Source organism: Dryobates pubescens, chromosome 9 (assembly GCF_014839835.1).
Source record: "Dryobates pubescens isolate bDryPub1 chromosome 9, bDryPub1.pri, whole genome shotgun sequence".
Lineage (NCBI taxonomy): Eukaryota > Metazoa > Chordata > Aves > Piciformes > Picidae > Dryobates > Dryobates pubescens.
In genome coordinates this window covers 17,077,910-17,091,778 of record NC_071620.1, presented here as the reverse complement: position 1 = coordinate 17,091,778, position 13,869 = coordinate 17,077,910, and the positions used below count along the sequence as shown (strand labels likewise).

General features: G+C 46.2%; 1 protein-coding gene across 4 annotated transcripts in view; it reads right to left on the bottom strand.

The window, feature by feature from the left end:
• Positions 1-13,869, bottom strand: part of LDLRAD4 (low density lipoprotein receptor class A domain containing 4) — a 339,191-nt gene that overhangs the window by 11,307 nt on the left and 314,015 nt on the right. For 2 of the 4 annotated variants that reach the window (XM_054164423.1, XM_054164424.1), the window contains one exon: positions 3,500-3,654. In XM_054164423.1, coding sequence (XP_054020398.1) covers positions 3,500-3,654 — 155 coding nt within the window. Of the gene's footprint in view, positions 1-3,499; positions 3,655-6,605; positions 7,193-7,401; positions 7,509-13,869 lie in introns of those variants that run through there. The other 2 variants (XM_054164426.1, XM_009909905.2) reach the window with 2 other exon arrangements.

Sequence of the window (13,869 nt, the reverse complement as noted above, 5' to 3'; positions counted from 1 at the left end):
AAATTTGACTTGCTCCCAAGCTGTGAAGCCAAACATTCCTGATGGATCAGTAGGCAGGAGGAAACATTCAATATTTGATCCACTGTGGTACAGACACCATTCAGTACCCTGCATGCTCACTTTAGGTTGGTGCTCATCCCCACACAGCTGTCACTCAGCATCATTCTGGCTCTTATAAATCCCAAACTCCTATTTCTGCTAATGTTAAAACAAGGCTTCAAAGTGTTAATAGCCATGCTAGGAGAGGAGAGCAGCATCCTCAGCAGCACTGCTGCAGAAGCATCCAGTACTCCTGAGCACTCAAAGGAACCAAAAGACCAGGGGAAAGACCAGAAGATGAGACTCAAGAGGGAATGAAAAGGAGCTAAAAAACAACACAGAGATAGAGATGAGCTGGTGGTCACACAGGAAAGCATATTTACAGATCAGAACATAACTACTTTTCAGCATGTAGTTCTCAAACAGCAACTCTTTTCCTGGGATCAGCCCCTTTGAGTGTTACTAACACTTGTGATATTAGTGGCATTTCATCTTTTAAATACTCTGACTTCTGGACATGGAAGACAATAAGAATTTCAAATTCCAGGCCTTTCAAGAAACCCAAAACCAGCTATTTAATTATTTTAGAGGCCTACATCCCCAAATTTCACAAGTGTGAAGCTGGCAATAAAGGCAGTAGGTAATTTATCTGCTCATTTCCATTATGCTTTCTAAAAGAACCAGAATAAGAGAGATCATCTGTCTGATAGTCGGTCTTTATTGGGCTAGAAATCTCTGCAATTCAGCCACGGCTCAGCTGCTGGAAGATATGATTATCTAGAAATAGGACAAGCTTGAAGAGAAGGAAAATTGAAGGTAACAAAAGGACACACACAAAAAAGGCTCATCTGAATAGGAAAGGTACGATTCTGCCTCTTAATACACCTCAATCCCCCTCCTGTAACTGAGGTGGTAACATCACAGTTCACTACAGGAAGTAGCCAACAGTCAATTCATTTGCTTTACCATTTTCTTTTAAGATACACTGCTGAACTTCCTCTACTTCCTTTCACTGTTTCTCCACCAACAGAAGGCTTTAGTCAGAATGGTATTTTTATCAGACACTAGTAGTTATTAAACATTTAAATCTGTTTTCAGAGTCTCTATACCATTAAAACAAGAAACCACAACATTCCCTTGGAGGAGAGTCCGTTTATCGATAGCATTTGCACACAGAACAAGGCCTGGCTGGCTGGGAAAAAAAAAATGTTTTAAAACTGTGTAATCTAACTTGTGTCTTACTGCTCAGGTTATTGACCTTGTGCACCTCCCTCTGTGTGAGTCAGGAAGCTGAAGCATTTGCTCTGATGCGAGACTGGAAATGACTGGTCTGTTCTCATTGTCCACAGCTTTCAGGGCTGGTGCTGCAAGCAGCGCACAACCAGCTCCTATCAGAATTTCCTTCTAACATTTGAGATAGAGGGACATTCAGACATATGTGACATCTGACCAAAACCCCCTTCTCCACAAATATGGTTGTCTTAGAACAGCTTCATCTTGCCAGAAATGCAGATGAGTAATAATGATGACAAACCTACACCAGAGAGTTTCAGCAGAATTAGTAACCAGCTCTTGCCAGCCAATCATCAATTCCCTGAAGTGCTCACTTGGCCACCAGTATCATTACTTACAAGGGTGCCACCAAACTGAAACCGAGTCAGTGGTTTAGAAGTTATTTAACAGCGGTTCTGGATACTAAAAAATTACTCTCAAGTCCCCACTGCCAAACTGCACGTTCTTCTTCACAAGGTGGTGTTTCTCCCCTTGCGTCCAAGAGAGAAGGCACCACTTGCTCTAATAACAGACAACACTAATGAACATATAAAGGAATAATGGCTTACTTAGTGCATTTGACAGCTTAGTGAAACTTTGGGTGATTTGTGAAGATGAAAACGCATTTCCTCCTTCTTAAATTATTTCATTTTAGGTACTTCTAGCAATTATGCCTAACCTTTTTTTGGACAAAAGTGTGGTTCTTGAATTACAGCATCCATTTCAAAGCATCACTCAAATTAATCTAGCCAATTTTTTTCCAGCCCTGAAGTCCACAAGGTTAAGGTTTGACAAGCTGCAGATTTATCTGTAACCAAATTAGCACTAAATATTCCTGCACTACCAAAGCACTAGGGAATGAGGTGACCTCCACTTGAGGAGGCAGCCCCTTTCCCCCCCAGCCCCAGCCTCCAACATAGGAGCTATTCACCCCAGCAAAAAGGTGCAGGTGATGTGATCAGCAAAAGCTTCAGGGACCCTGTTATTTGCCACATTTTACAGATGGTTTTCAAGAAGGGGCTGCCAACTGCCAGGCTGCACTGCAGTATCCCTGCCTCCTTCTCCCCTGCTTGGACACTTTGCTGATATGGTTAAAATCTAACTGTGAAAAAAACAAGCAATTAGTGTTCAGTCAGATCAGCTTCCCCTGAGGCCTCTCAACACAACCTTGGCAGCTCCCTATGGAGCACAGAGGAAAAAGAGGCATAGGATCAGGATGGAAAGAAAGGAAAGACTGTGGACTTTTGACTGGCATAAACCATTTGTGGAGACTGTGCTTTCTGGTTACAACCAGACAATTTAGTTGACAGTAAAATGAAGCAAAGTTGTGAACCCAATGCCGTTGCCAGGAATTCAGCCTATCAAAAGGCTGGCCTTACAAATGGCCTCTTGGCCATTTTGGCCAGCAAAGAGGCCAAGGGCATCAAGCTGAGGATACCCTGCATGTTTGTAGGGGTTGACCTATGGTCAGGGACACCCTGTGGTTAAGCCTCACAAGGAAGAAGTGCATCCCACCCAGCACACTCCAGGCTCACAAGACAGGTTAAGTGCCCATTTCCATTTACTGCTGGGCACTGAGTAGGCACAGCCTTTACAATTCTAAACTGGGAGCTGTTCTTAGGCCTTTGGCTCTGTAACAACACATCATTAACCACTCCAGTTCCTTGGAGAGAGAATTTTCCTAATAATTTCTTGCTGTTCCAGTGAAGCAAACATTACATTTCCCTGGGCCATTACTGGACCAGTGTTTTGGATTCAGCAAACAGTTACTGCAGCTTCAGAAAACAGGAATAGTGAGAAAATCCAGGATATTAGTAAACATATGGGAAGTCACAATAATATGCATTCCAAATCTTCATACCCCAGGTGATCTCCATTAATTTTCCCTTTACCTCCCTTCAAATTACAGCAGCAGCAAACGGGACCTGAACCTCCAAACACAAAATTAAAATAAGCTACATAAAACATAAGCAGGGTCTAAAAATAACCAAAGATAGCATATCTTACATTTAAGTTCTGATTTCTTCTACTAACAAATATAACCCTAGCAAAAGACCTGACTCTAGAGAGCACTAAAGGTGACATCACAAGTTTTTCCAGTAGCTGCATGTATTACTCAGGAGGCTTTGCTGCAGACCCATACAACAACACAAGAAGGAAGAGTTTGGTGCACCAGGCTCATACTCACTGTCTGCAAAGTTTCCTCCTGTCTTCTGCTTTGGCTCTGTCGGTTGATAAAGGAGCGTGTCGAGAGTTTGTAATGGTTCAGCAAGCAGATGATCACTACCACCATAACAGTTATAACCACAATGATAATGATGATTTGAACAAACTCCAGTTCAGCTAAAACAAACAGGGGGAGGAAAAGAGGAAAATACATTAATCACACACAGAATGGTATCCATCAAAGCAACAACCTCATAAACACTCAGTATATGCCCAAGACTGTAAAACACCTCCAGTAAGATGTTTGCTGCTGTCTGCTTCACAAAGTTAATTTTGTTCTAAAAGACTGTAGAACATTTCCAGTAAGATGGTTGCTGCTGTCCACTTGAAAGCAAATTTTGTTCTAAAAACCGTAAAATTATTCACTTTTTTGCAGCGCAAATCAATTGGTGTAAGTGGATGCAGGACAAAGGTAAGAAACTTCTCAGTGATCTTTCTCTTTCAGCCTTTACAGGTAATAAATTCTTCAACAAAAAAACACCACAGAAATCTTTTGGACAATCACAAACATTTCATTTGGGGGGGAACCCAGCACAGAAAGAAATCCCACCCTATTTTACTACACATCTGCAATGTCAAGAGTCCAGAGGGCTCCATAAGATACAAAGCAGAGGCCATGGAGAGAGGAATCAGGACACCGTCTAGTAAATTATCCTGAATTATTAGGTTTTATCAGCTAAATAGCACAAAAGCTTCCTAGATCAAGTGCAAAGCCAACTTTTTTCCTATTGAATCTAAACACAATTGCTTCTGCAATGACTAGCTTCTCTCCAACCACAGTAAAATGAACTTTTCTGGGACATTCCCATTCAGGTAAAAATTTTTAAAGATACCTTGGTTTAGAGTACCAGATATGTTCCACCATGGTTAAAAATGAAACTGAGGCCTCGGCTGTTGCAAGAGATACAGTTACAATGAACCCCATCAGAGCCCATCATCTTATCCAAAGTCCTGCCTATACCACAAATATGAAGTATATTTAGAAATGAGTCACTCTTGTACCCTTTCAGCTATACTGGAGCAGCAAGGATGAGCAACCTAAGGGGAGAAATTGCCCTTTGGAGTCACACAGTTGCTGATATTTCTATGGAAACTGCATTCCTCACAGGGGATGCTCTCATCTCGAAAGACAACTCCAGTTAATGGGAGGAGGTCTTTGGTTGCTAGGCTGGTAGAAAGCAGTAGAGCTATGTGAGCTGCTCTCAGTTTCAGCACTTTCCAAAAACAGCACTAGTTTTGGGCACCAAAACAGTTTTGGAGAACTGAAATTACATTTCTGGTTTAAAAAGACCATGAGGAAATGTAACAGAATAAAAACAAAATAAAAGCAAACACCAGAGGAAAAAAAATATTCCTGCTCCTCTGTCTCTTTCATTTCTAGCCATTCTCAGCCTTCTGTGTAACAGGAGTTCACTTACACAAACACAACTATGAAGCTGAGCCAGAAAAACGCTCTTCACACACAAAGTCCAAACAACCTGGAGTGGAACTACAGGAAACCCAAGGCTCTTTCATTATTCTAAGATCTCTTGTGAGCAAATTCTTACACTACAGGAGCTGCAGGTGCAATGGTGTCCAGTGGAAGCCACTGCCAGCTGTTTTGTCACAAGTTGGGCACTCCCCCAAAAAACCTTGAAATGCCAAGATTCTGCCATTGTCTTTATAGGAGGAACTAAACCTATCCAAGGCTAAGGGCAACAATACATCTACCACTTAAATTTATTTTTGCTATTAATTACCATCCATTTATCATTAAGATTACCAACATTGATTAGTCAGTGCTTTGCTCTCAACACTTTGTCCAATGCAGCAATCTCTTACTTCCCCCCCCACCGCTTGAGTCACTGGAAGCTAACAGCGTCAGCACCAAAAGATCAAAAAGCAGGAAGCAGAGAACAGATTCAAAACCAAACCCACCCAAATGACATTGGGTAAAAAGTCACTTTTTCATGGCTCAGAAGCAGACCTGACACTGCTGACAATGGCTGCACCCCACATTCTATAACTACTGAAAGGTTTCTTTACCCAAAACACTTTTTTTAGAGGGGTGGGGGTGGTCCAGTTTAGACCGGAAACTGAGAGGCTTGCTAAAGGGCAACATGCAAAACAAGTAATGTTGATTTAGGCTTTCCTAGAATGCAGAGATCACTGGAATGACACGTTACTTTTCTATCTGCCAAGGGCAGTGTCTTCTAAATTTATCAAGGCCCCAGTGTTTCAGTAGAGGGGGGCAGCACCTCTCCATTAGAAAAATGGTTTGGTCTGTGAGTATTTCCCTGTGGGGGATCGTTGGTTTGACTAAAACACAGCCACACAATAAGGAACATGAAACCCGAGGCACATCAGCGGGAGCACGCTGGATTTGCCAAGTTCAGTTTTACATTAACACCACCAAAACCAACAAAATACCCTAATGATGATGTTCAAAAGGATTTCCTTGCTGGGAAGTGGAGGGAAAGGAAAGGGGAAATGGAATTTTAAATCTCTTCTTCCTCTTGACTGGCCCTCCAGCTACTCATTAGGTTATTAACAGGAAAAAGCAAAAAGACAAGAGTTATAGTTTCTATTTACTGGCACTGCTCAATGCAGTTTGAGCAGCTTCTGGTGACTGAACACACTCCAGGTAACCGAACCCTCAAGACAAGTATCTCCTCCTGCTCACTCTTCCTATAAATCAACTGGAAAAGAGACTGGAGGGAGCATCAGGAAGAGAAACAATACATTTTTACCCTGCCAAATCTCTCTGTTGTAGTCATCCATCCCTGTTTCTTCACAGAGAAAATATCAGGCTAATATATTTTATGGTAAATGCCCAACACGGAAGAAGCAACTATATACTGAACGGAAACACCCTCACAGGAAAGTATGGAAAAAGAGAAACCATTTACAACCCTATCAACAACCACATAAGCAAAACTACCAGGTCCATCGCCCAAATCCTGTTTCACAAATGGACTCTCCGGGGACAGGAAAGCCCCTCCTGCACCCCATGGCTCGGGTGGGCTCTAAGCTGGGCTCAGCTCCGGTGACCGAGCCCGCAGCATACACACGGACGGACAGACGGGTACCTCTTTCCAACAACAGGTCTTTTAACCGCGCATCCTTCGCCACTGTCCTGTTGAGCTGCTCCCTGGACATGCTCGCCTCCGGCAGACGGGGGGGTCAAGCCGCTCCGCCAGCCTCCCCAGCGGGCACCGCATCACCGGCAGCCCCAGGCTCCATCCGGTGTGGAGACGCCGATCCTCGGGCTGCGCGCTCAGCCCTACACGGGGACCGGCTAACTGACAAGTCAGTCCTGTCTGTCTGTCTGTCCGTCCTCTCCTCAGCCCCAGCGCTCACACCGCAGCTAGCGACTACCAGGGACCGCCGTGGAGCGCTCGGACCACAGCTATCGGCCACAGAGGACCGCTCCGGGCAGGGCTAACGCCAGCGCTCGGACCGCAGCTACTGGCCACTGGAGACCGCTTCGGGCAGGACCAGCACAGGCGCTCGGACCGCAGCTACCGACCACTGGGGACCGCTCCGGGCAGGACCAGCACAGGCGCTCGGACCACCAGCTGCCGCTGAGAGGCGGCCAGGCAGGGCCCGCACCGGCGGCTCTCGCCCCACCACCCCTCTCGGTGCACCCAGCCTCGCGTGTGCGCGCACGCCCGGACGGACACAGGAGGGTTCCTCACGGCGCCGGAACAAAACGAATAAAAAACACCCTCAAAAAATAATGTAAAAAAATATTAACCGGCAGGAGCACACACACACAAAAAAAGGGAAGACAAAGGCCCGCGACGCCCCACTCCTCCCCAAGCCCCGCCGCGGGGCCCGGCCGGGCGGGAGGACGGGAGGGAGGAAGGAAGGTGCGTATCTTACCCGCGCCGCCGCCGCCCCGCCGCTCTTTAAGCCCGGCCCGGCCCGGCGGGCGTTCGGGGCGCCCCGGCTCTTCCGCCTGCCCCGGCCCCGCCGCGCCTGCGCCGCCTGCCGCCGGCCCCGCCCCGCCGTCACGCTCCCCGCCCACAGGGAGCCGCCGTCAGCCACAGTCGGGAGTCGTGTTGCTGCTGGAGGGATGCCAGTCAAACACCTTCCCCGGTTACTTAATCGGCTAGACTCCGCTGCCAGGCTCTGGGAAGGAAATCTCGCTCCTAGCGTCCGACCCGGAGCGCTGAACAGTGACAGGACAAGGGGCAACGGGCACAAACTGAAAGCCAGGAGGTTCCACCTGAACGTTGCTGTGAAAGTGCCAGAGCACTGGAGCAAGCTGCCCCGAGAGTCTGTGGAGTCTCCTTCCCTGTAGATATTCCAAACCTGCCTGCACATTGCAATTCCAGGCATCTTGCTCTGGGGGACCTTGCTTCAGCAGGGGGTTGGACTAGATGATCTCAAGAGATCCCTTCAAACCCCACCACGCAGAGATTCTGTTTTAGGGAGAGTTAGGAGGAAGATGCATCTTGGTGCAACACAGCAAAATTATAACCACCAGAAGAAATAAGGCCCAGAACCTCAAGCAATCCACATGCACAAGTTAAAAATAGAGGGTGAGGGGAAAGGCAAACACCAGGTATTTGGAGACGTGGGCTCCAGTCACCATGTGGGTTTGGGGTTTGGTTTATTTCTGCAGTGTTCCAGCGTTTCTGTGGCAAAGCTCCCAGCTCCGGCCACATCTACCTTCTCCACAGCCACCCTGCTTGCCCCAGCCCTGCCACTGAACTGTCCTGGCTTGGAAGTTTTCCAGGCAGATTGGTTCCCATCCCAACCCTGACCTGTGTTCACAGCCAGAGAACCACAACGGAGGCCATCGGCAGGGACTTGAAGGTTGTCTGCACTGCTGCTTCTCACAGGAGGAGCACAGGCCCACAGGAGTCTTGCCACACCAGGAAGCCCTATTACCACCATGTCCCTTAGCTTCTGGGAAGTCCCTCCAATACCTGCTTCATCTGCATGGCCAAGCCCTCCTGCCATTCATGGTTACTTCTCTGGATTATGGCAGAATACTGTCCTAGTTTCACTGGGTTAGAATCACAGAATGAGTTTTCTGTTCAGGAAAGCGGTATTTTTAAGGCTGCAGCACCTGACTGGGTGAGAGCAAAGTTGATGAGACACTTTGGTTTTGCTCGTGGGCAGCCATGGCACGTGAGTCTCCATAGTGATCAAAGTATCTACTAGTTATGAGTTTGCCAGGTCCTAAAGCCAGGCAAAGACAAAGCCAGGGCAGCTGATCCAAGCTGGTCAATGGAAGTGTTCCATACCATAAACATCATACTCCCTCCAGGGATGGCAAACATTGAGGAGAAGGGACCATCCCCAGCAAACTTTGCTTATTTATAGGGACCGTGACTTTTATGGTATGGAATCTATTTCCATTTCAACCCATAAGCCTCTTCCATTTCCCCAACTCCCCTTCTGGTGGGGAAGAGAGTGGTGTCATTGAGTAACAACTACTGGCTAAGCAAAAGTGCATCCCCATATCGCAGAGTAAGACACAGATGCCTGTCTAAAGGAGCATGAAAAGAGAGTTCAACCTCTGGTCCACACTGCTCATGGAGGCAGAGGAGCTGAGCTGCAGCTCTGGTGAGGCTCCACATCCTGCTACCAGCAGGCCAGCTGGCTCAGGACAGCCCAACACCAGCACTGCTGCCCCCTTACAGCATGGCCACAACGGTCCAAGCCCCCAGGATACACTCTGGTGCTGACCGTGGAGATAAACCCACTGCTCCCCACCTTTCAGATCTGCAAACCTCAAGGACCAGTCTCAAAAAACCAAAACCAAAACCAAACCAAACCAACCAACCAACGAACCAAACAACAACAACAAAAAACAACCACCAAACCCTTGACTCAAAAGGTCAAGGAATAAATGCCAGGAGGGGAAGGAAACTGAGAGGAGTGAGCCTGCTTGTGGTCACCCATCAAGCTAGCACTTGGAACTGAGTCATAGGGCTTAAAATATTAGGGAGACACATCCTGATAGATATTTCTCCAGTGCACACAGCAGAGCCCTCTCATTTGGTTACAGGCTATCCCCTCTGTCTGGATTTATTAAGCTGTTGTTGATGTTTATCTCAGTACAGCAAAGTCTAAGGCCCCAATCCAAACAGTGCAGTCAGGCTGGGGACAGCGCTTGTGGACTGTAAATAAATATCCTTTGAGAGTTCCTAGAAGAGCAGAATGAGTTTAAATTATACATTGATGGAGTGCTTCTGTGCGAGCAGGGCATTAACTGACTACAGCACCAGTACCAGGAGAGGGGAATAATTTAGTACAGATGTGGAGCAGCTTCAAAACTATAATCTTATCACCCCTAGACTGCTTTGAGAACAATTAACCCAATCTTCAGCACCATCTTTTACAATCTGCTTCAAAAGTATGAATGTTAGCCCTTTGCCTTTTTCTAAGATAGTAAAAAAACATAGAAGTGTTTAATATCAGCAAGATCCTCCTTTAATCCATAAGGGTAGAGCTGGCCAGGCTCCATCTCCACAGATAAGGAAAATACTTGCAGGCAAAGAGCAAGAATGAAAAGGCTCCTTTGCTGGGTCAGAGATGACATCCTGAATATTCATGGTTCTGCCCAATGTAAAATTGAACATAACACAATAATCCATTTTTACTCATCCTAATGTACTGATTTCTTGATGCTCTGTTTTTGCTAAGGAAAGGTATTGAGTCCTATTAATCCTTTGACGTAATGGTGTTTTTTCTTTCAAATTTCTCCCAACTAAAACCTTCAAAATGTTTAGATCCTCCATACATTTTGTCAAATCACACTTAAAACCACGTAGAAAGTGAAAAATTGAGAACATAACATGCTTTAACTATTCTTTCTTGTGACATAATACATGGCTGTTTTGTGGGCATGATCTGCTTGGCGTGTACAGAGTTGCTGCTGAGGCTGATTTTCTTGCTGTTCCAAATTCTCTGTTGTCAAGGACTGACTACAACAAGGTTTCTGAGCCAAGGATTGACCCATAAACATCATTCCCAACATGTTTCAAATAAGAAGGTGGTTTCAGGTAAGCATAGTCTAAAAGACTATAAGCAGAAAATAAAATAAAATAAATATACTCGTATTAGTGCTGTTCTTTTTCTTTGGTCTCCTACAACTGAAGCCTGGGTGTTCAGAGTCTTCAGCTCTTGAAGGGCATCAACCTATAGCGTCAAACAATTGCACTGGGAAGAGTAGAGATTCAGTGCACAGAGGGAACGATACATTACACACTTTATTCCCTCTCTTGACTACTACTTGTCTACCCAACATTTGTTTACCGTTATTGTATAAGTCTGTGCACAAAATGGGTACAGAAAGCTGTGTCCATAAGCAGCACACCTGGTAAGCATCCTCAAGAACACCCTCGGAACAATATTTGGCTCATCACCTATTTATTAAGAATTTATCATCAAGTTTTTCACATGCATCAAAACCTTTAGAAGCTGGAAATTGTGCAACAAGTACCAGATAGCCCATGAAAGCTGCTCTGTTCAAGATGGATGGAGGATTGGCTTCCTTCAAAATTTCCCTCCCAGAAGCAGATTCTACCATGGCCTCTGAACAGGACAGCTGCTCTGGTGACAAGGCTGAAGCCCCCTAAGCAGGCTTTCGCATATCAAGTCAGAATCACAGATTCACAGAATGGTAGGGGTTGGAAAAGACCTGTGAAGATCATCTAGACCAGCCCCACTGCTGGAGTAGGGCCACCTTGAGTAAATCACTCAGGACTGAAATATCCAGGTGGGTTCTGAATGACTCCAGAAATGGAGGCTTCATAACCTCTCTGGGCAGCCTGGTCCAGTGCTCCAGCACCCTCCAAGTGAAGAAGTACTGCTCCTCTACAAGCTGTTCCAAGTCTAGCATATTAACGACAAAGCCAAGGGCCAGTTAAACTTAGTAACATTTAGATGACATAGGACATGTTTACTGATCTGTCCCCTCAGACTTGACTGGGAAAACAACAAACTCATTCTGGAACCTGCAAGAACAAAATGAGATCTTTTGTTTGTTTGTTTGTTTGAATAATAGTAAAGCTGTTCATCTCTGAAGTGTAAGAAAACACGGTCATGCTTTGGTGACCCAAACTGGATAGATGCTGCTGTCTCAGTATGAGTTGCACACTTCTGCTACTCACGACTTTTTTTCTCTCTGCTTCTCTAAAGACATCACTGGCTGTGGGCAGGCTCCTGGCCAGCTCTTATCCTGAAGAGGAAGTGAAAAACCACAGCTCTGAAACTGGAAAATATGGGGGTATTTCCACCTGCCTGCAGTTAGCCCCTTGGGATCCCTCACTTGGGGAACCTGGACAGGGTGGGGTGAGTGTTGATGTGATTCTCCTTCTCTGTGCTGTGATACAGCTTGGAGCCACACACGTAATCTCAGCCCACAAAACCAGCTACAAACATTAACAGTTCAGGCAAGGCCATGTGTCCTTATGTGCCTGGTGGCACCAGGACAACACTTGACAGTCAAGGCATGTTGCAGTGACACATGCTTGTCACAGGGGAGCCCTGCTTTAGCCCTAGAGCCAGCCAGGCTGGACAGCCCACACAGCAGCTCTATGACCTTTCAGAACTTCATTGAATTGGAGACTGTTTTGGATTATAGAATTGAATTGTAGGATGTTTTGGATTGGAAAGGACATTTAATGACCATCTAGTCCAACCCCTCTGCATCAAGCAGGGACATGTTCAACTAGATCAGGTTGCTCAGAGCTCCATTCAACCTGCAACCTGGGCCAGTGTCTCACACCTTAAGCATAAAAGATTTCTTCCTCTCTCTAGTCTAAATCTCTTCTCTTTTAGTCTAAAACCATCACTGTTTGTCCCATCACAACAGGCCCTGCTAAAATGTCTGTCCCCATCTTTCTTATAGGCCCTTCTAAATACTGAAAGGCTACAATAAAGTCTCTCCAGAGCCTTCTCTTCTCCTGTCTGAACAATCCTAATTCTCTCATCCTGTCCTCACTGCAGAGGGGTTCTAGATCTCTGATAATTTTTGTGGCCTCCTTTGCTCTCTCATGTGCTGAAGGATTCAGCGATGGGCTAAGCACTTCAGGTGAGGCCTCAGCAGAGCAGAGATGAGGAGCAGAATCCCTTCCCTTAACCTGCTGCCCATGCTGCTTTGGATGCAGCTCAGGATATGGTTGCCTCTGGGCTCAGCTCACATCCAGCTTTTCATCCATCAAACTTGTAGTCCTTCTCCACAGGGCAGCACTCAATCCCTTCATCCCCCAGCCTATACTGATACTGGGGATAACTATGACTGAAGTGCAGAACCTTGCACATGGCCTTGTTGAACTTCATGAGGCCTACTTCTCAACCTTGTCCAGGACTCTCTGAATGGCATCCCATCCCTCAGCTGTGTCAACTGTATCACTCAACCTAGTGTCATCTGCAAACTTGCTGAGGGTGCACTTGATTGCACCATATCATTGATGAAGATATTAAGCAGCACTGGTTCCAGTATGGACCCCTGAGGGACAGCATTTATCACCTATCTCCATCTGGACATCAACCAACTGACCACTACCCTCTGAATGTGACCATCCAACCAATTCAAATGTTTCAGAACCCTTTCAGTGAAGTTGTTTATTCTAATATCCAACTTAAACCCCTCCTTGTTCAACTTGCATCCATTTCCTCTTGTCCTATCACTTGCTACTAGGGAGAAGGGAGCAACATCCACCTTGCTCCAGCCTCCTTTCAGGTAGTTTATAGGCAGCAAGATCTCCCCTCAGCCTTTTTTTCCCCAAACTAAACAATCCCAATTCCTTCAGCTGCTCCTCAGAAGACCTGCTCCCCAAAGACGAGCTGTGAAATTGATTTCTCTTTTATTTTTAAAATTACCCTTTGCAGTCCTCTTCTGCTGACGTTAGGAACAGGTTCTTTACCATGAGGGTGGTGGAACATGAACAAGTTGTCTGGGGAGGTGGTTGGGGCCCCATCCTTGGAGGTACTCAAGGTGAGGATTCACAGAGGTCTGAGTAGCCAGATCTAGTTGAGGATGCCCCTGCTGACTGCAGAGGGTGTTGGACTAGATGACCTTTGGAGGTCCCTTCCAACCCAGACCTTTCTATCATTCTACGATTCTACGATCCTGCACGGTCCATGCACTGTCCGTGCTGTGTGGCAGTTTGTTTTCTGACACTGGAAGGAGGGTTCAGTCTGGGACACTGAATTACACCACACTGTTTCAGAAGTAATCACCGTTTCAGACCTGACTAGCCCAAGCTGTGTTCACACTGGTGAGCAAGAAAATCTACTCATGAATTATCCCCACTGCAGCTCTGTCAGTCCTTACGCGCCAGCTCGACGCAGGCAATTTGGAGCCATCTCCTGAAGCAGGGTTAAATG